At 43.8% G+C, this 22,848-nt stretch overlaps 1 protein-coding gene across 1 annotated transcript in view; it reads left to right on the top strand.

Moving 5' to 3' along the window:
* Window positions 1-7,870, top strand: part of SLC25A38 (solute carrier family 25 member 38) — a 364,800-nt gene extending 356,930 nt beyond the window's left edge. The window contains 2 exon segments of the mRNA XM_040406918.1: window positions 7,349-7,370; window positions 7,373-7,870. Of these exon segments, the coding sequence (XP_040262852.1) occupies window positions 7,349-7,370; window positions 7,373-7,470 (120 nt within the window). The 3' untranslated portion in view covers window positions 7,471-7,870.
* Window positions 7,871-22,848: the final 14,978 nt, after the last annotated feature.

Genomic DNA, 22,848 nt, shown 5'->3' with positions numbered 1-22,848 from the left:
ACACAGAGGGGCTTTTCAATGACACCGGGTTGCTCGCTCAATTTGGATTGTCGTGTCTGCGTGAATGGAGGAGAGCATGTAAACGTCACGCTTGTCTCTCCATTTCACCGCGAGCAGTTCTTTGTTACACAAGGCAGCCCTCTCCCCCCTTGCAAGACGGGTGGTTACAAGCCGTTGGGGAAGCCCACGCGACTAGTTCGCGCGGTGCCACAGGCGCAAATCCGTTCTAGAAATAATGCCTAAAGAGGGCCACACTTGTGTAAAAATTGTCCACATAAAGATGGTACCCCTTGCCGAATAAGGGTGACACCAAGTCCAGACTGTCTTCCCACTGCTCCCCAGGTAGTCAGGGCAAACCCGACCGGCTCCAGGGTCTGATCTTTTCCCTCTAGATCCGAAATTTGTGGGTATAGCCTGTGGCCCTTTTCACAGAGCTTATACAACTTGACCCCCATACCGGGCACGCTTGCTTGGGATGTACTGTTTGAAGCCAAGGCGCCCGGTAAATGTATTAGGGACTCGTCTACGCAGATGTTTTGCTCGGGGGTATACAAATCTGCAAATTTCTGGTTTTGAAATGGTCTATGAGGGCCGAATTTTGTGGAGCCGGTCAAAAGCTGGGTGGCCTCTGGGACGGGAGGTGGTGTTGTCGCTAAAATGCAGGAAACGGGAGGATGGCCTCAAATCGTGCCCTGGACATAGCAGCAGAGAACATGGGCATGTGATGAATCGGGTGCGTGGACCAATATGACCGCAATTCATGCTTTTTTGTCAGGCCCATGTTGGGGAGAAGGCCCAAAAAAATTTTAAGTTCGGAAACTTGGACTGGTTTCCACGGAAAGGCTGGGCATAAAAGCTTTCCCGGGTTGGCGGATATAAATTGTGTGGCATACCGGTTTGTCTCTGCCACGACTAAGTCCAAGAGCTCCGCAGTCAAGAACAGCTCAAAAAATCCCAGGGCCGAACCGATTTGAGCTGTCTCAACCCGAACTCCAGACTGGGCAGTGAAAGGGGGAACTACAGGTGCGGCTGAAGTTGGTGACTGCCAATCAGGGTTTGCCAGCACCTCAGGGATTCTAGGGGCTCTACGGGCCCTGTCTGTGCGGTGGCTGCGACGGAGGGTAACTAGTGCCGTGCCACCGTACCAGCTTCAACTGCCCTTCTGGTGCTCGCCACGTCACCATGTTGTACGGCAGTGCTGGTACTAGGTCCAGGGAGGGCTGCGCTGCTGGTGTATGCCTCACCACGTGATCCGGCAGCGACAGCCCCACTCTGCTGCTCTTGAAGCGGATCCTGCTAACCTGTGGTCTAGCGACACGGGGCCGGGTACGCCTGGTGCTGCCAGGGACCTCCACCTCCTCGTCCGAACTTTGGGTCAGAGAGCCACTGCTTTCCACAGGTTCATATCTGACCCGCTAGATTCGTCAGATGAGGGTTCCCACTCCTCATCCGACTGGGTCAGAATCCTGTAGGCCTCTTCAGAAGGAATACCCCCTGTTTGACAATTTGGACTACTAAATTTAGGGTATTCCCTGAGACTACCCAAGAAAAAAGCAAGCCTGTCTTACAAGGGGAGGCTAGCGAAGTACCGGAGGCCGCTGCGATTGATAAAAAAATATCAAAACTGATTTTGTTATCGCCGCAGTGCGTGTTAAAATGAATGTGCAGTGATCAAAAAATAATATTTTTTGTCACTGCGGTGGGGGGTGGTGGTGTGAACGCACGTGTGGGCGATCCGATCAGGCCTGATCGGGCAACGCTGCGTTTGGGTGGAGGGCGAACTAAAGTGACACTAATACTATTATAGATCTGACCGTGATCAGTTTTGATCACTTACAGATACTATAAAAGTACAAATGCTGATTAGCGATACCGCTATTCAGCGAATAAAGTGACTGGGTGGGGTGGCGCTACTGACGCTAACTACCTAACCAAGGGGCCTAAACTATCCCCTAAAACTAACAGCCAATACCAGTGAAAAAAAAAAAGTGACAGTTTACACTGATCACTTTTTTTCCTTTCACTAGTGATTGACAGGGGCGATCAAAGGGGTGATCAAAGGGTTAATTGGGGTGCAGGGGGGTGATCTGGGGCTAAGGTGTAGTGTTTGGTGTACTCACAGTTCAAGTCTGCTCCTGTGCTGGATCCAACCGACGAAAAGGACCAGCACAGGAGCAGACAAGCCATATAACAGATCATATTTACTAATATGATCTGTTATATGACTTTTGATTGGATTTTTTGAAAATCGCCAGCCTGCCAGCCAATGATCGTTGCTGGCAGGCTGGTGACGAACTTGTTCTTTGAATTTTGCCGGCCCGCGATGCGCATGCGCGGGCCGGCTTTGAGCGAAATCTCGCGTCTCGCGAGATGACGCGTATATGCGTGATTGTGCGCAGCGCTGCTACCTCCGGAACGCGAATCTGCGTACAGCGGTCCGGAGGTGGTTAAAGGGCTTCTGTCAGCCCACTAAACCGTTTTTTTTTTTTTGTTTACTAATAATCCCTACACTGCAATTTATGCATACATAAGTTAAATAATCATTTCTGTTCAGTAGAATTTGCTAAAAAGCGATTTTTAAAATATGCAAATTACCTTGCTACCAGCAAGTTGGGCGGCTACTTGCTGGTTGCAGCCGCATCCTCCGACCCTAATGACGCCCCCTCCGCATTGTGATTGACAGGGCCAGGGAACGGAATCATTCTCTGCTGGCCCTGCCTGTTAGCATTCAAAATCTGGCGCCTGCGCTGCGGCCGTACGTATCTTCAATCTGCGCAGGCGCACTGAGAGGCAGCCGCTCTCTCCTCAATGCGTCTGCGCCGGGTGTAGATGTGACGTCATCGGCGCAGGCGCATTGAGGATGGAGCGGCCGAGCGATTGGCCATCTCTCAGTGCGCCTGCGCAGATTGAAGATAGGTACGGCCGCGGCGCAGGCGCCAGATTTTGAATGCTAACAGGCAGGGCCAGCAGAGAACGATTCCGTTCCCTGGCCCTGTTAATCACAATGCGGAGGGGGCGTCATTAGGGTTGGAGGATGCGGCTGCTACCAGCAAGTAGCCGCCCTACTTGCTGGTAGCAAGGTAATTTGCATATTTTAAAAATCGCTTTTTAGCAAATTCTACTGAACAGAAATGATTATTTAACTTATGTATGCATAAATTGCAGTGTAGCGATTATTAGTAAACAAAAAAAAAAAAAAAACGGTTTAGTGGGCTGACAGAAGCCCTTTAACCATGGTATACCCAACACCAACGGAGCAGGCAGACTCTCCAACACATAACAGGAGATAGATTCCTGATGAAAATCACCCACTCTTAAATGGATGTTCACTACCTGCGACAGGCATTTTTGGGTGAGAGGTGTTGAGTCAATTGCAAAGACAGAAATACTTTTCTCTAATGCATTAGTAGTCAACCCGTGAATGCGAACAAACTGTCCATCAATCAAGTTAACGCCTGCCCCACTGTCAATTAATGCTTCGATTTTCACAGTTTTGGACTCTAGCGCCAGCTCGGCAGACAGGAGAAAACGGGTACGACCAGTAAAAGAAAAAAGTAGGTTTTCTTGCTTCCCACCCACATCACCAATGGTAATTTTGGGATTAAACGTCTTTTTATTTTTGTTTACACCTTGATGCTGCAAGTACGGACAAATATTCACAAAATGTCCCTTCTTGCCACAACAAAAGCAGACTCCCATCACATGACCCAAGCTTTTGCCAATAGTTCCAGGAGTAGCTCCTCCTAACTGCATAGGCTCATCACAAGGCGCAACCACCAGTGTCTCTCAACCATAAGTGTCAAAGGAAGCAGTATACATCCTGAAGGTGAGGACCCCTAGATCTCTCCCTCAGGCGTCTATCAAGATGTACAGCAAGGGACATAGCTGCTTCCAATGACTCAGGATTTTCATGAAAAGCCAACGCGTCCTGCAATCTCTGAGAGACCCTGATAGAATTGGCTACGGAGAGCAGGATCGTTCCACTCTGTATCGGTAGCCCATCTCCTAAATTCAGAGCAATAGGTCTCCTTGGAACGTTCTCCCTGCCGCAAACCCCGTAACTTGGTCTCGGCCTGAGAGATCCGATCCGGGTCATCGTAGATGAGACACAAGGCTCTAAAGAATTCATCTTCTGACCGGAGGGACGGTAATCCGGTCGGCAGAGAAAAAGCCACCTTCGGTTCAGGGCAGGCCTGGGACCCACCACCGGAACCAGCAGCCTGTGGACTTTGAATCTGCAAGACCGTTGTGCGGAGATCTGCTACCTCCAAAGTCAGATTCTGCAGCTGTTCGACCAGTGCAGACATGGTATCCATAGCTGCACAGATCCGAACAAAAAATGGCAGTATAGGCTCTGGATAATGTCACGAATGTAGTAGGGGAGAACACCAAAAGACAACAAGAAGGAAGAGGAAAGACACTAGGCCTCATCGCTAGGGAAGAAAAAGGGTCACCACCTACCTATAAATCCCTGCTCCTGGCCCTAACTCCTATCTGTATGGGCCCCTTTTAATGGTAGAGATGCCCATAAAACTGAAAAACTGGAAAACCCTGGTAACCCTCGGACCCCCTAAAGGTAATAACAGGGCAGAGACAACCCGTTCCTTCCCTGGTGAAGGAACCAGCGTCTCGCTGAGGCCTAGTAAACAATCGGGGGGGGGGGGATACAAAACCCAACAAGCGGAACACTTAACTTCCGAGGATGATGGATGAACAGGACTCCAGCTCTTCTATAACCAAATGAAGCTATCCAGAGCAAGGAGTGATGGGTAAAGTCAGACTGAATAGGGAGATGTAAAGATCACATGATCCACACCTGAACAGGAGGTGTGGACATACTAGCAACACACAAAGTGAAACCAAAAGAGGCTGTCAGATCACTCATGTGCAGTCAGTCTTTCAGACCTTCTAACACCTGTCACAGGTGTGACAGCAACATGAGGTGATGGTCGTGGATGAATGGCACAACGATGGGCCTCAGTATCTCGTCACGGTATTTCTGTGCATTCAAAATGCCATCAATAAAGTGCACCTGTTTTTGTTGTCGATACCATAACCTCACCTCCACCATGGGCCACTCGATCCACAACGTTGGCGTCTGCAAACCGCTCAGCCACACACGCTGTCTGCCATGTGCCCTGAACAGTGAAAACCGTGAACAGAACGCCTCCCCAACGTGCCAGATGCCATTGAATGTGAGCATTCGCCCACTCAAGTCAGGTCCAGACCCCGATGAGGACAGCGAGCATGCAGATGAGCTTCCCTGAGACGGTTTCTGACAGTTTGTGCAGAAATTTTTTGGGTACGCAAGCCGATTGTTGCTGCAGCTGTCCGGGTGGCTGGTCTCAGACGATCATGGAGGTGAACATGCTTGATGTGGAGGTCCTGGGCTGGTGTGGTTACACGTGGTCTGCGGTTGTGAGGCCTGTTGGATGTACTGCCAAATTCTCTGAAACGCCTTTGGAGACGGCTTATGGTTAGAGAAATTAACATTCATTGCACGGGCAACAGCTCTGGTAGACATTCCTGCAGTCAGCGTGGCAATTGCACGCTCCCTCAAACGTTGCAACATCTGTGGCATTGTTCTGTGTGATCAAACTGCACATTTCAGAGTGTCCTTTTAGTGTGGGCAGTCTAAGGCACACCTGTGCAATATTCATGCTTTCTAATAAGCACCTTGATATGCCACACCTGTGAGGTGGGATGGATTATCTCGGCAAAGGAGAAGTGCTCACTAACACAGATTTAGACAGATTTGTGAACAATATTTGAGAGTAATTGGTATTTTGTGTATGAAGAAAATGTTTCAGATGTTTGAGTTCAGTTCATGAAAAATAGGAGCAAAACTGAAAGTGTGTTTATATTTTTGTTCAGTGTAGAAACTCCCCCAAGACCTCATCTATCTCCCTTTTGGTACAACCTGTTGAGGCAGATCTGCGTAAATATAAGTGACTGTCTAAATTCAAATTTGGGATCCTTGGCTTAATATCATTATAATAGACAACATGCTATAGAAGCAACCAGATAAGAAGCAACAAATACATCAGTATAATTTCCTTTATTAAACCTATATAAACAGACCTATCAGGGCCCCACGTATAAAGATATTGCTCCTACAAAAACCACATGTATACCCAAATCATACAGAATCAAATACCGTATTTTTCGCTTTATAAGACGCACCCGATGATAAGACGCACCCCAGGTTTAAGAGGGGGAAAATATGAAAAAATATATTTTTCATCAGAACTCATGTCAGATCCTCAGATCAGACCCCCATAAATATCAGGACATCAGATCAGGCCCCCATAAATATCAGGACATCAGATCAGGCCATCACATCTGACCCCCTTATCAGGACATCACATCAGCCCTCCATGTCAGACCCCCATCAGACCTCAGATCAGCCTTCAATGTTAGACCCCCATCAGACCTCGGATCAGCCCACATTATCAGACCTCAGATCAGCCCTCAATGTTAGACCCCATCAGACCTCAGATCAGATTCAAATAAAAATCTCCTCTTACCTATCCTGTGCCTCGGCTCCTCTTCACCCCTGGCAAAAGTTGCACTCCCCTGTCTTCCCGGCCTGCCTTGCTCTGTCACCTGACTGCATGCAGCATCAGGTCATAGTGTATGTGGTCAGGACAGTGAAGCGCCGGCCCCAGCAAGGAAGACCGGGGAGGGTGAGTACTACAAGCGCTTGCGGTCTTCGCTCCCAACTTCCAGCACCTATTTCATACTAGTGAGCGCTTCCATAATGGAAGCGCTCACTAGTATTTGCTTTATAAAACACACAGCCATTTTTCCCCCACTTTGGGGGGGAAGGTGCGTCATATAAAGTGAAAAATACGTTAATCATAAAATAACTATTCCTTTATTTCATCATTATATTCATATTAAAACTGTAGGATAGAGTCCACATAACAAAGGTGAAATAAATACATGAGGGACCACTGGAAAAAGGCTAGCAACATTTCTCTCCACATCAAGGCAGACAAGAATCCATAGTAATGTATCAACACCTCATTACTCTCATAACAGAGGTAATCTTAGTAGTAAAATAGTTTTAACATTTGTCCAACCATAAGACTTAACATATAAACCATGTGCAAACTCAAAGTACATCTGCCATACCAGTGTCCCTCACTCATCCAATGCATTTCGCCAACTGGCTTCGTCAGGTGAATTTCCTTTATTATATTAATTTCTTTATTCTATTCATTGTATGATACTTGTCTATTACTTGTCAATGGAATTTGACTTGTAATATTTGGTGCTGGACTGGTTCACACTTTACCTTTAAAATGCAAAAATAACATGTATTGCTTTTAATGTTCTGTTCTAGAATCTTGGATTGACTGGATTTTTCGTGGAGGCATGCCTCGAGCTTTACGCAGAACTCTAATGGCAACAATGGCATGGACAGTTTACGAACAAATGATGGATAAAATGGGACTTAAGTCTTGATCAAACCCTGTGACAATAGTAACTGAAAGGATGCAACTAACTGGACCATTTTAGATCACAGCAAAACCATTCTGCTTGAAGGCTTGCAAATGTTAATGGTTATTCAACAGTCATTACAATAAAAATAGCCTATAAAATAATAGTGAGTGTGAGCTAACATCAAAACTGTTTTTTTCTGTCTGTACATAAGCTATTTTAGCACAGCAATTTAGTCACCTAGGTGATGCTTTAGGTCAGTGGTCAGTAAAACATAAACGGATGTCAGCAGGTGCTGAGTAGACAATGGCAGCAGGTTCAGTTAGTTACTGCACAATAAATTTATTCTGCTGTGCTGACTGAAAATGGGGTGAGTTCTCTGCTCTAGCACCAGTGCATTACAGACTTTCTAGTACCTCAGAATGTGCAACCTTGTGTGAGAGAGTAGAAACACTGGTGGAAGGGAAGATGGCAGACACCAATGGTAAATTGAAGGAAGCAGACGGGTAATGGACAACACCCCTTCTTTGGGGGACAAGCAGGCGGTTGTTCACAGCGCTGTGGAGGAAGATAAGACAGCAGTAGGAAAGAAAAGTCGCTTTGGTTTGCTGGTGGCTGTTGGATAATGTGGCTTGTCATGAGGGAGGGCTCTAGAGGGGCTGCTGTGACCAATTACCTGGGGTAAATGGCGTTATAGTTTTCCCAAAATCTTTTGGTGTATGATTTATCAAAACAAAAAATACCCGACTGTACAGATTTCTATTCAAAATTTGGAAGCTGTGATGTCTGTGGGTATCACCCAGCTCAATTGAATATTTTGCCTATTTCAATATATCCTAAAAAAAATTATTATACAAAGTTTTTCAGCAAAATTCAAAAGCTGTTACCATAAGCAAGTACATTAAAGCTGGGCTCCCTCATTCATTTTTTTATGCAGGCCACCTGCAGACGATTGTGGCTGAACGTACATAAGATCCAAACAAATTTTCGTGCAGATTTATGTGCGTTTCTGCAATACATCCACACCAAAAAAACACAATTTCTAATTGAGGATTTGGTGCGAATTAGCTGCGGTTTTGCTGCAGATCTCACCCATCATTGGAAAAGGATGACCTTCTCAGCTAAAACCACAAACATAATTGACATACTGCAAACATGGAAATCTTCACGGCAGGTCAATTTCCACAGAGTATATACAGAACATTTGTGTAATCTCATACACTTTGCTGGTATTGTACAAGAGTAGTTTTTCAGGCTTTTCTGCAACTGAAAATATATTTAAAGACTATGTACACCTTTTGGCGGCAATTTTTAAAAATATTGAGCCATTTTGTCACAAGGGGTTAAAGGGGTTGTCCGAGTTTAGAGCTGAACCTGGACATACCCAGATTTTCACCCAGGCAGCCCCCCTAATATGAGCTTCAGAGCATTTGAAAGCAAAGGCTTTTTTAGGAAATCTGGTGACGTCCTGGGCTCTCCAGAGGGACTGCTAGGCGGAGGCTTCCGCCCAGCAGTGAGCCTGGTGACGTCACCGGCACTAATGGCCGACCTACAGCGCTGCCCTACCTGTAAAAGGGCTAGGGCAGCGCTAAAGTTCGCCCATCACAGCCGGGGACATCACCAAATACACTGCTGGGCAGAAGCTTCCGCTGCTCCTGTCAGGGGCGCCAAAGGGGTGAAAATGGGGATATGTCCGGGTTCATCTAGACAGCTGGTAACAAAAGTGAGTACACCCCTAACTGAAAATGGCCAAATTGGGCCCAAAGTGTCAATATTTTGTGTGGCCAACATTATTTTCCAGCAGTGCCTTAACTCTCTTGTGCATGAAGTTCACTAGAGCTCCACATGTTGCCACTGGAATCCTCTTCCACTCCTCCATGATGACATCATGGAGCTTGTGGACGTTAGAGACCTTACACTCCTCCACCTTCTGTTTGAGGATGCCCCACAGATGCTCAATAGGGTTTAGGCTTGAAGACATGCTTGGCCAGTCCAGCACCTTTACCCTCAGTTCTTTTTAGCAAGGCAGTGGTCGTCTTGCAGGTGTGTTTGGGGTCGTTATCATGTTGGAATACAGCCCTGCGTCCCAGTTTCCGAAAGGACGCTCTGCTTCAGTATGTCACAGTACATGTTGGCATTCAAGGTTCCCTCAATGAACTGTAGCTCCCCACAGCCAGCAGCACTCATGCAGCCCCAAACCATGACATTCCCACCACCGTGCTTGACTGTAGGCAAGACACACTTGTAATCCTCACCTGGTTGCCGCCACACACACTTGATACCATCTGACCCAAATAAGTTTATATTGGTATCATCAGACCACAGGGCTTTTTTGTGCATCATCTTTAGAAGAGGCTTCCTTCTGGGACGACAACCATGCAGACCAATTTGATGCAGTGTGCAGCGTATTGTCTGAGCACTGACAGGCTGACCCCCCACCCCTTTAACCTCCGCAGCAATACTGGCAGCACTCATATCTATTTTGAAAAGACAACCTCTGGATATGATGCTGAGCACGTCGACTCAACTTCTTTGGTCGACCATGGCGAGGCCTGTTCTGAGTGGAAACTTTCTTGTGAAACTGCTGTATGGTCTTTGCCACTGTGCTGCAGCTTAGTTTCAGGGTGTTGGCAATCTTCATATAGCCTAGGCCATCTTTATGTAGAGCAACAATTTTTTTTTTTTTCAGATCCTCAGAGTTCTTTGCCATGAGGTGCAATGTTGATCTTCCAGTGACCAGTATGAGAGAGTGTGACAGCGAGAACACCAAATTTAACACACGTGCTCCCCATTCACACCTGAGACCTTGTAACACTAACGAATCACATGACACCAGAGAGGGAAAATGGCCAATTGGGCACAATTTGACCATATTCACTTAGGGATCTACTCACTTTTGTTGCCAACGGTTTAGACATTAATGACTGTGTGTTGAGGTATTTTGAGGGCACACCAAATTTACACTGTTATACAAGCTATACACTGACTACTTTACATTGTATCATAGTGTCATATCTTCAGTGTTGTCCCACGAAAAGATATAATAAAATATTAACAAAAATGTGAGGGGTATAATGAAATTATATGGAAAAGATTCCATATTTTTTAGAAATACCACTTGTACTTATTTTGAGCTAAAAATAATTTTTCAACACAATAATAAAAAAAATTGCCACCAAAGGTGTACATAGACTTTAACATTCACACATTTCCCCATTGTTCCTGTCTTAACTCAGTACCAAGTACAGTAGCTCTCAAGACTCTCCAGTTACAGCAATAGACCTCTACCATACTAAAGTTGCATATGTCTGCTTTAGAGCCCACGCACACAGCAATATTAAAATTACACGAGTCTGTGAAAAATGATTTGTTTATCCCTCAGTTTGCTTCAGTGTTTTCAGTAATTCTGCAAGTTCTTGCATTATTTTTTTCGCACTGGTGTCATTTTTCATGCTTCTGAAAAAAACTGAACAATAACACACAGCATCTCCTAAGGCTACTTTCACACTAGCATTTTTGCTGGATCTGGCAGGGCTCAGCAAAAACACTTCCATTACTGATGATACAATATCTTGTGGGGACACAATTTCCATTTTTGAATGGGGAAAAACCTTTTTTTCCTGGTATTGAAACCCTATGACGGATCTCAATACCGGAAAATAGAAACGCTAGTGTGAAAGTAGCCTAACAACCATTATTGATAAACAGAATGTCCGTCAGTGTAGTTCACTTTTTTATCATTGACCCATTGACTTGAATGGGTAAGTCCTGCATGGTTGAATAGGCAAGTCTTGCTTGCCTTGTATTTGGTTGTATTTTTTTACGCAGACCTATTACATTTCTATGGGATCTTTCTTGAGTCTACAAAATGTAAAAGAACATGCTGCATAGACTGATTTTGCATGACCTTAACCTCTTTCCTCTCTCTATTAAACCATTAGCTCCCAGCGATATGGTCACAGGGCCTGCCAGCTGCAGAGGCATATGTCAATATAATACATGTATAATACATGTATAATACAAAACCTGAAGTCCCCTAGTGAGACAGAAATAAAAAGTTTAAAAAAGAAACTTTCAAGTGAAAAAAAAACAGGAAAAGGGTGTTTTTTTTCACTTGAAAGTTTCTTTTTTAAACTTGACATGAGGCTTTTTACCATAGAAATGATAAAAAAAAATTAGGTATCTATATAAATAGCACACAATCTACCCCATTTTAACATTGTAAATAAAATAAGCATGCTGCTAGAACATATATATATATATATATATATATATACAGACGTTGGGAGTTCAGTGCAGCACACCTGGTGGAGAAACTTGTAGCGATGGGTGCCAGCAGTGTTGCACTTTACCAAAGTGACAAACAATAAATAAGAATAAATACACCGCAGCACTTCCAGTAGGTGAAAAAATAGTGGGATCCTTTATTCACCCATGCAACGTTTCGATCCACTTGCTGGGACCATTTTCAAGCACCCACTTGCATGGGTGAATAAAGGATCCCACTACTGCTGTGTATTTATTCTTATTTATATATATATATATATATATATATATATATATTCTGTTCACAAAAAGTTAGGGACATTTGGCTTGTGGGTGAAATTTCAGGAGGAACCTAAAATGCACTCTAACCTTTACAGGTGTGTTCAATGTTTCAATTCTTTTTGCACATCTTGCTGTTCTCAAACAAGGAGCTTAAAGGCAAAATTCACAACAACTGTTCAATCCATGAATCACCCAAATAAATTTCCTGGTTCAATTAGAACTGGTATTAAAACAGTCCTCCTCATCATGCTGTTCACATTTTGACATCATGAGACCAAGGCGACACCTAACAATTGATCAACAATACCTCACCATTGCGAGGCTCCAAGCAGGATGTTCTCAGATGGAAGTGGCCACTGAGCTTAGAGTGTCACAGTGTTTCATCAGCAGGTTGCAACAGAGATACTGGAAGAATCACAGAAAGGCATAGAAGTGGACCTCTTTTGACCTCCCACACTGACCGCTTCATTGTGAACAATGCCCTGCGGAACTCCAGGCACATTTAAGGGAGGTAAGAGGCACCCAAGTGTCATGTCAGACCATTCGGAACCATTTACATCAGTGTGGTCTGTGTGCTAGATTAGGCATGCTCAACCTGCGGCCCTCCAGCCGTTGTAAAACTACAACTCCCACAATGCCCTGCTGTAGGCTGATAGCTGTAGGCTGTTCAGGCATGCTGGGAGTTGAAGTTTTGCAACAGCTGGAGGGCCATAGGTTGAGCATGCCTGTGCTAGATGAACCTGCAAGGGTACCTGACCACAGGCCTCGTCTTGCGTGGGCCAGGGACAAGGAACCAATGGTCCTCAGTGCTGTTCACTGATGAAAGTCGATTCACTCTGAGCAGGAATGATGGCCGCCAAAGTTGTTGGAGACGTCAAGTAGAGCGCTATGCATCACCAGCCGAGCCTTTGGAATCAGCTGAATCGCTGTGTAGAGGCTCGTAACTCTTTACCCCAAAACCTCAATGACCAGAGTGCCACCCTGCAAGAAAAGTGGGATGCCATGCCTCTGCAGACAATACTATCGACTTGTGAACAGCATGAGATGTCGTCAACTGTAATTGATAGTCGCGGCCACATGACAAGTTTTTGAGACATTGACCATTTCTGTGGGGGTTTTTGTTTCAATAAATTGTTTGAGATGAGGAAATCACCATTGCATGCTTCTACTTAAATGCCCTACTTTCATGATATATCATCATTGTAGCGTGAACTTTTTACGTTTTCTATAAATTTCACCCAAAAGCCAAATATCCCTAACTTTTTGTGGTTAGTTTCTGTGTGTGTATACAGTGGCGATCAAAATTGGAGAACAACACACAATTTCCAAAATGTCAAGGTCATAGTGTGATCCTATGTGATTATATCCTAACATGAGTAAACTAGCAGTATTTTAAGAATATTTCATAAATTGTATTTATTCTAAAGCACAGAATAAAAATGTAAATGAGATAATTGAAAAATTAGAGATCACTTTCAGATACCTGCAAGTTATTGGTGTTAATCTGGCAACTGGTGCTAATTTCCTTAATGATCTGACAAACCCTATTTAACTGGCAACCTAACTTTCCAGTATTTACTGACTGCCAAAATGGTGTGCCGTTCCAAAGTGACTGAAACCCTCCAGCAGCAGGTTGTCCAGATGAAGGCCAAAGCGGTGACCCTATCAGCCATAGCAAGTGAAGTTGGTCATTCTAAGTCTGTGATTTCTAGAATATCACATCTTTACAACATCACAAACTCATTCAAGTCCCCCAAGAAGGCTAGTCGCCCTCGAAAGACAAATGCAAGAGAGGACAGGATAATGCGGAGAATCTCCGTGGGTAATTGTTTGAACACTGCAGCTGGAATTGCTCACCGATTCAGCACTGAAAAGGGTAAGGATCTGTTTCATCATACAGTCTCTCGACGTTTAAGAGCATTTGGACTGAAATCCCAATCTGCAGTGACCAAACCTCTCATTAGCAGAAAGAATCAAAAGGCTAGACTCACCTTTGCTGAGGAGCATGTTGTGTGAACAGAGGAGAAGTGGTCCAGAGTTCATTTTAGTGATGAAAGCAAGTTAAATTTATTTGGGTCTGATGGGAAATATGTACGTCGACAAAATGGGGAAAGACTGAACCCAATGTGTGCAAAGAAGTCAGTGAAAGGTGGAGGAGGAAGTGTCATGGTTTGGGGAGTGTTTTCTGCAGCAGGAGTTGGACCTCTCATACAGCTACATGGGAGAATGAATGCAAGTGTGTATCAGAACCTTCTTCAACAACACATGGTTCCTTCCTTGTGTTCATCACTCAATCAGCCAGCAATTTTCACGCAGGACAATGCCCCCTGTCACACAGCAAAATGGGTAAAGCAGTTCCTTGAAACTGAAAACATTGCAACAATGAAATGGCCAGGACAGAGTCCTGATCTAAACCCAATAGAAATCCTCTGGAAAATCCTTGGTGACAAAGTTATGGTCAAGAAACCCACAACAGTCACTGTTGAAGAAACTGGAAGAAGAGTGGACCAAAATCACACCAGAGCAGCGTGAGAGACTAGTGATGTCCTGTGGCCGCAGATGTGCTGAAGTCATTCAAAGCAAGGGCCTGTACACTTCCTACTGATTGGTGACTGTTGTAACCTTTAGAAAATTTTGTTAGAATCTTTCTCTAATTATGTTCTCTGTTCTCTAATTATGATAATCAGGTTGTTTTTTTTTTTTTAAATAAAGGTTTTATGTTGATATACACTGTTCTAATGGCATGGTGAACGCCTTCTAAAAAAATCTTTCAAATGAAGATCCATGTAGATTACATAATTTCTGCAAAAATCAAGTGTTCATAAATTGTTCTTGTGTGTGTATATGTATGTATGTATGTGTGTATATATATATATATATATATATATATATATATTACAGATGATTGTAAGCAGGGGTCCTCTTTCCTTCTGTACCAGTTTGTAACTTATCTTGTTCATGGTTATTGTATTATGTATGTATACCACTTTATATATAAGAATGTGTTTAACCCTTAAGATACTGGAGGTTTTTTCGTTTTTGCGTTTTCATTTTTCTTCCCTATATTCCTTGAGCCATAACTTTTATATATTTCCGTTCACATAGCTGTATGGGGGCTTATTTTTTGCAGCACAAGTTGTACTTTCTAATGCCACCATTAATTATTGCATACAATGTAGTGGAAAGCAGTAAAAAAAATAGGGTGGAATTGGAAAAAACGAAATTCCTCCACTGTTTTATATGTTTTGTTTACACAGCCTTCCGTTTGCGGCAAAACTGACCCATGCCATTCATTCTCTGGTTCAGTACGATTACAACGATAATCGTCTAAATAGTGTAAAAATGAATGTAAACTTTGAAAAAAATTAATTGTTTTACATCACCATATTCTGACCCCATAACCTTTTTATAGTTATATTTACTGAGCTGTGTGGGGGGCTCATTTTTTGCGGGACAATCTGTAGTTTTAATTGCTACCATTTTGGAGTGTGTGTGACTTTTTGATCACGTTTTATTACTTTTTTTTGGGTAAGAGAAGCAATGAAATATTGGCATATTGGCTATTTTGTCCCTTTTTTATGTTACGCTATTCGCCGTATTGGAAAAATATTTAAATATTACGGGCATTTTAGGTTGCGGTGATACCCATGATGTTTATATTTTTTGTTATTCAGGTACTTATTTTTTATTTTACGAAAAGGGGGGTGATTTAAACTTTAAAAACTTTTTTTTTTTACTTTTTTCTACTGATTTTGAATCTCATATTTGAGCCTACAAAATCTATTTTTTAATTTTGATCAATCATGTATTTTTAAAATGAATTTATTACTTTCTATTGCTTATTTCTTATGTTGGGCAAAATAAGAATTGCAGTTTGAATGCTGTCAGCCTCTTCTGCGAGGCTGATTGCATTACAAATCATTTACCGTCATCCTCAGAGAACGCAATTACCGTCATCCTCAAAGGATGTCGGTAACAACCTGGAAGCACGATCGTCTGGGTTTTTGACCATTTAGATGTGATCTCACTTGATCACAACAGGTATGACGCCTGCTGCAAGTGCAAGTGCGTGCCATGTTTGCCTATAGCTCCAGCGCTGTACATGTACAGTGCTGGTAGCGAGAGGGTTAACATGTACGGTGCAGTGGTAAATGCTTGATCAGCAGCAGAGGTCGGGCTGATAGAGATGTGCATATATGTATATCATTCTTCAGAAATCAAGATGGCTCCCATATCCTGTTGCTTCAAACAAAGAACAGCATGAGGGTCTCAGCCCATCCTGGAAGACCCCCCTTCTGGAGGGGTAATTTGTGATAAATGTAGTACCACTACTAACCAATGAGGAAATTACACAATGTACTTCTCCCCCTCCCCCTTCCTCACTATGTATAGGAATGTGCTGTGTAATAAAGCTGAGAACCGAATTGACCCTGCTGACTACAAGTCTCTTCTAATGTGCACATAAAATCCTAGGATTAAACTACAAATTTTAGCTTTGATTAAGAGCATCTTTAACAGTTGGCACCGGAAACGTGTGGCTCAATAGAATGTAACAGCGGTAGCCGAAGGTTTGGGTTCCTGGAGCACGGTGGATGACACTTGAGGACGGGGACTGCAGCCCCAGAAACAAGGTAAGAAACTGGTTACCTTGCCTGCCTCATGTTGTACCCCACTGTGCTGTGGTAATCTTTCTGCTGTTCGCTTGTTACACTGTGAAGTAGCATTCTTAGAACCTCAGCCTTTTATGTTTTTTGTGTCGGGCGCCTTTCCCGGGTAACAGGCAAGCAGAGCAAGAAGACTCCTGGAAGGGGGGAGCACAGGAGGTACTACAACAAATTTTTGCGGCAGATGTATTATTCCTAGGGGACTACAATAAATTTCTGCCTATAATTGGGACTGGGAATCCCCAGAGGCGGTGGCAATGTATTAATCCGAGCTGGCGGAACCAGACTTGGGAGCCAGGGAAAATTCTGCTGATGGAGGTAAACTCTGCTTGCTGTTGAGAGGGGGAGGTACTGGTTGTCTTGGTCTTGTCTGTGATTGAGTGTGTAAACTCATGAGACAGTGTCGTGTAAAGTAGTAGAACTGAGCAGATTCTAGTGAAAATCTGTAAGACTGTGTTAAGTTAGAGCCTGCAGACTGTGGACATCAGAGCTCCTGTGTTGTTGAGGGTGGTTCTGATGTGTTAGAAAACAGAGCAGTAAAGGATGGTCAGATAATGAATAAGTATTGTACCAAGTGTGTGCCAACAGATGTGTGGCTAGCACTAAGAATATGAAGGTGTTAGAAAGATATCTCTGTTGAAGTAGTTCTGCTTTCCAGAGTGTGAGAAGAGATGTTTGTCAGGAAAGATAAAGTATTGTCTGGTATTAGTGAAAAGTTGAAAGAGTTTGAAGAAAGTTTTAAGTAAGTTGAACATTGAACAATACCCTCCTATGTGTCTGGGCTGCTAAGGGATAGAGACAAATAGATAGTGGCATTGTATAGTCCCATCCCCCTCATAGTATGTGTTAACTCCGCAGTCTCAGTAAAGCTGACAAAATCCTTGAAAGTGAGGAAAGGGGGGCTGACGCCTGTGGTGGGCTGAGTCCCATCCCCCCAGCCTTACAAAGAGACATAGTCTGCTGGGCAAACATTCCTGAGATAACAGATGTTGGCAATGCAAAACCAACTGTGAAGAAGGGGGGAGGGGTATGAAGTATCAGACAAAGAAAATATATAATGTGTTTAGCTAATGATGTGTATAATACCTTTTACAAGACACAGAAAAGTGAAGATTATTTAATAATTTTCCATCTTCTTTCCCAAGCAGCTACCGTAATGCGGGAATCCAGTTTTAAAGGAAAATTATTGTATATGTGTAACACCAATTAAGACCACGTGGCATATAACATGATTTGGGTTTAACAAAGATTATTGTATGATTATCACTTGCATGCTGTCTTGTTATAAGATTTGGACTGATCACAGACTGAAGACCAGAAGGCGTTGGAAAAAAAAAAAACATCAGGACAAAAACAGAGATCATCAGCGATTCTGGGTGTGGTGTGTCTATCTGTTTCCAGAAAAGCTGTGTGTGTTTTTGCTGCAAGTTTTAGGATGAAAGAAAGAAAACTTTGTGGCTGGGGTGAAACCTATAAATTATTCAGTGGAATGTGAATGGGTGTGGCTCTGAGTTGTAGTTGAGTCGAATATGTGTGAAGATTGATGGATGCTTAGCAGAGTTGTGTGTGTAGTATAAGCTCATGGTTATGAGCTGTTTGTGGATATGACTAAATGATACTGCAGCAAGAAATGCACAAATGAAAATGAATGCGTATGGAGTGCGATATTTGTTTTTATAATATGCGCACTAGGGATTTTTATTTTATTTTTCTTGTAAGATTTGGGTTTTTTATTGGTACCAACCTTTTTGATTGCGCACTACATTTTTTTTATTTAAATTCAATGCAACGTTTCCTATGGGCCTTTTATGTGTTTATGTCTGTGTTGTCAGATCTGTTAGTTTTCAATGTTTGTAGTTACGTGTTATATGTTAAATGTTCTGTTAACACCAGAGACCTGTTTTCATGAACAGTTGAGACGATACTGACTAAAAGAGGGAGGATCACACAGTCCGACCAGAAGTGGTGGACATAGATGACTTAGAGGGGAGAGAGGAGGACAGGGTAGACATCAGAGACACAAAGACAGCCCTTGTGCCCATCCCCTAGTTACAAGACACCCCCATGAAAGATGAGAAGTCCTGTGTTCCAGTCTATTAAATTCCACATTAAGAAAAGCCAGGTACTTCAGTAAACCACACTGCTAAAGGGTATTAAATGCAGAGTAACATCAAACCCCATTGGGTATCTTCAGAAGGGTAATGAATAACTGGTATTAAGATTGTAATTGGTTACAAGTAGTATTGATCGAGCACCCGAACACAATGGAAGTCAATAGGAGAACCCGAGCATTAAACCAGGCACCCCCTGCTCTAAAGAGGGGAGGGTGTCTGGTTCACTGGAAAATGTCAGAAATTGAAGGAAACATCACTGAAATGGTTCGGGAAGGATGTCTGGATGCATCTTGGACTCCCAGGTCGCTGCTGGGAATGATGTTGTCCGAGTAGTACGCCACTTTTACAGACTGACAATAATATGCACAAAACCATAGATAAAATCGATTTTAGAGGAAAAATTGTGCTGCCAAAAAGTGCTGCCAAAAATTACAAGGGAGAGGCACTCCGATACAACCTGTATATCACATAAAGGAGAGCCTCATTCACATTGTGGTACAATTGTTCAGGTAGTGGGACGCCTACACTCATAAAGCCTATGCACTAAGTTAAAGGGCTGCCAAAAATTACAAGGAACCGGCACTCCAATACACCCTTTTTTCACTCATAAAGGAGGGCATCATACACACCCTTGAAAAATTATGATTGATGGCCTGCTGATGACCCTCAAAAACATTCGGAACAAGGGCCTACTGTTGACCCTGTAAAACATTAAGAGCAAGGGCCTGCTGCTGATCTGACCATCTAAAAAAAATTGTGGGCGAGGGCCTGCTGCCCAGCTGACCATGTTAAAAATTTTGTGGACGAGAGCCTGCTGCCTAGCTGACCATCTAAAAAAATTTGTGGGCAAGGGCCTGCTGCCGAGCTGACCATCTAAAAAAATTTGTGGGAGAGGGCCTGCTGCCGCCGAGCTGACCATGTAAAAAATGTTGTGGATGAGGACCTGCTGCCGAGCTGACAATTTAAAAATTTTGTGGACGAGGGATTGCTGCCGAGCTGACCATTTTAAAAATTGTGTGGACGAGGTCCTGCTGCCAAGCTGACCATTTAAAAAAATTTGTGGACGAGAACCACAGCTCAGTCTGGTCCCTTATCCCCTGCCACAGCTCTGCGGCGGTGTGCTGTTTGTCACCTAAGCAAATAAGTTTCAGCACGGCCAGTTGACGCTTCCCCACTGCAGTGTTACACTGCTTTCAGCTACTGACGGATGGCTGACTGGTGCTGCAAAATGATAATTCAGAGGTGGAAGTGGAGGAGGAGAAGGGGGGGTTACAGCCACTAACGTAGGTGGCGGCGGAAACCCTGATGGAAGTAGGGCCTGCAATCCTTGGCGTCGGTAGCACCTGTGCCATCCCAGGGTACGACTCGCTCCCGGCGTCCACAACGTTCACCCAGTGTGCCGTCAGGGAAATGTAGCTCCCCAGTCCAAAAGCGCTTGTAATAAAAAATTACACTGAATGAATGTCACTGATATTTAGGATGCGCACATGTTATACAGGAGATTTGTTCTGGTAATGTCGCTGTCACCACCAGCTAATAAAAAATTACACTGAATTATTGTCACTGATATTTAGGATGGGCAAACCTTATACTGGAGATGTAGCGCAGGTAATGTCGCTGCCACCAGCAGCCAAAAAAATGTGACTGAATGCCACTGATATTTAGGATGCGCTAACGTTATACAGGAGATGTAGCGCAGGTAATGTCGCTGTCCGCAGCGGATACAGTCTACGGAAAAGGTACACTGGATGTCACTGATATTTTTGGGATGCGCACAAGTTACACAGGAGATGTAGCGCAGATAATGTCGCTGTCTGCAGCAGCCTAACTATTGAACGCTATTTAGCAAGGGATGCGCTAAAAATAGATATTGCTGCTACACATAATAGTCCTTAAAAGGACTTTTGGGTCTCTAAAAAGTTTTTTTAACTGAAAAAAAAAAACGAATTTCACTCTTTCCCTTCCTCAGCACAGCTCTCCCTGACTAACACTGAGTCGAACATGTGTCATCGGGTGCTATATAGCACCCGATGACATGTTCCGGCCAGCTAATCACTGTAATGCCAGCAGCCAACATGGCTGCGGCATTACAGTGAAGCGCAGTACTTACCTGCACGTTTATTGGCTGTGTAGCCAACAATACCTCTTGGCTGCTAGGCATCTCTGCATGCGATGTTCACTTCTCCTCCCGGACACTGTTACTATCTTTAGGTGTGATGTGCTTAACCCCCACTTCCCTCCTCCTTTTCCTTAAGGGGGGATTGGCATTGAAGGGGATGTTTATTCTGCTGACGACTTATACTTTGGAGACTCCTATGACTGCACAGAATTGATTAAATGAGTGACTGAGCCTTTTCCAATAACTGAAACAATTTTGGGCAACCTTGATCTCAATCTGTACAAAATATACACAGACTCTAATTGAACTCCTATAATAAAAATGCTGAAGCTGTGCAAACATTGATGGAAGCCTGCCACTCCCCATATCCGAGTCATGTCTTAAGGCTTATTTAAAGGGTTGAACATTGACTTATAGGTTAGCTGCCTCACATCCGATGGCATCAGAGGAGAAGCTTAATAAGAGCTCACACACTGCTGCTCGTGTATTTGGAAAAGGGGGAGGGCAAGGAGAAAGCGGAGAACAAGGCGAAATCCAGTTTCTAATTTTCCAACTAGTCAGTAGGGAATGACCATTTAACATGACACTAAAATATGATTGTCAAAGCATTGATGGGTATGAACACAAGGGTTTGGCAAATATTCCTGGTGTGCCACTCAATTATAATCCTTCTGCTGAGTATTTTGTAGATGGCTCAAGATCATGGGACAAGGACCAAGGAAGATTCGTTACCGGGTATGCCGTAGTCCAAAATGGCGAGGCAGTGATACTGAAACCACTCCCTTCTAGTTGTTTGACACAAGATGTGGAGCTGAAGGCAATCACTGCAACGTGTAATCTGCATGAGGGAAAAGAGGTGAACATTCATATGCACGTGGTGTAGCACATGATTTTGGAGCCATTTGGCCGAGCTGCAGTTTCTTGAGCTCTGTTGGTAAGCCTATATAGAATGCTGAAGCTGTATGACCGCTATCGGACTGATATTACATAAAAGGGCAGCTGTGGTGAAGGTGTCAGCACACATTAAAGAGCAGACCCGCTGAAATGCTGATGAATACAGTGTCAGATCAGGCTAGAAAGACTGCATTACTCTCCTTGATGGTGGCTGCCCCATCGGCCATGCCAGCAGTAGAAATAGAACTGCTACAGACCCTCCAGAACCAGATATCCCTTCATAAATAAGAGGTATGGGTCGAGGGAGGTGCCATACAAGGTGAAGGAGGGTCCCGGCGTATACACACCAAGGTTTGTCCATCCTGTTTGTTTTCCATGATGGCCGTCCTGTCCCAGTCAGTGGTTCATAACTTCAGGTACAGAACTACTTTGCCCCAAGGTTTCAGAATGCAGCTGAGAAAAAGTTGTACAGGGATGTCTTATATGTGCAAGGCATAACACTGGAAACACTACCTGAGTACCCAGGAAGAGCACCATGAGAACAGATTACCAGTTTCAGAGATTGCAGGTGGACTACATACAGCTACCTAAGGTGGGTAATTAAGTGTATGTCTTGGTCTGAGTAGACGTGTTCTCTGGATGGCCTACCCCATGAAGAATCAGACTGCAAGGACAACGGTGAAGAAGTTTTTAAATTAAATTGTCTGTAGATTTGGGGTACCTGAAGTGATCAAGGAACTGCCTTCATAGCAGATGTGGCCCAGAAAATATGGGCTGCACTAGGGACCCATCTTACTTTCCATACCCCATACAGATCGCAAAGCTGCGGAAAAGTGGAAAGAATGAATGGCACATTGAAACAAAAAAAAGGTTAAAAATGCCACAAGAGACTGGTAGGCCATGGCCAGAGGCTTTTCCTATAGCCCTATTTGGTGTCATACACACCCCTAAAGGGAAGGAGAAGCAGTCCCCTTTTAAAATTTTGTTTTGGTAGTGCCCCTAAGTTAGGACAGTATTGTCCCCAAGAACCTGCTTTGCAAAATGATTGTCTGCTCTGTGTGAA

This window comes from Bufo bufo, chromosome 9, assembly GCF_905171765.1.
Source record: "Bufo bufo chromosome 9, aBufBuf1.1, whole genome shotgun sequence".
NCBI lineage: Eukaryota > Metazoa > Chordata > Amphibia > Anura > Bufonidae > Bufo > Bufo bufo.
Note: the sequence above shows the minus strand (reverse complement) of the source record. Positions and strands in the feature narration are given on the sequence as shown.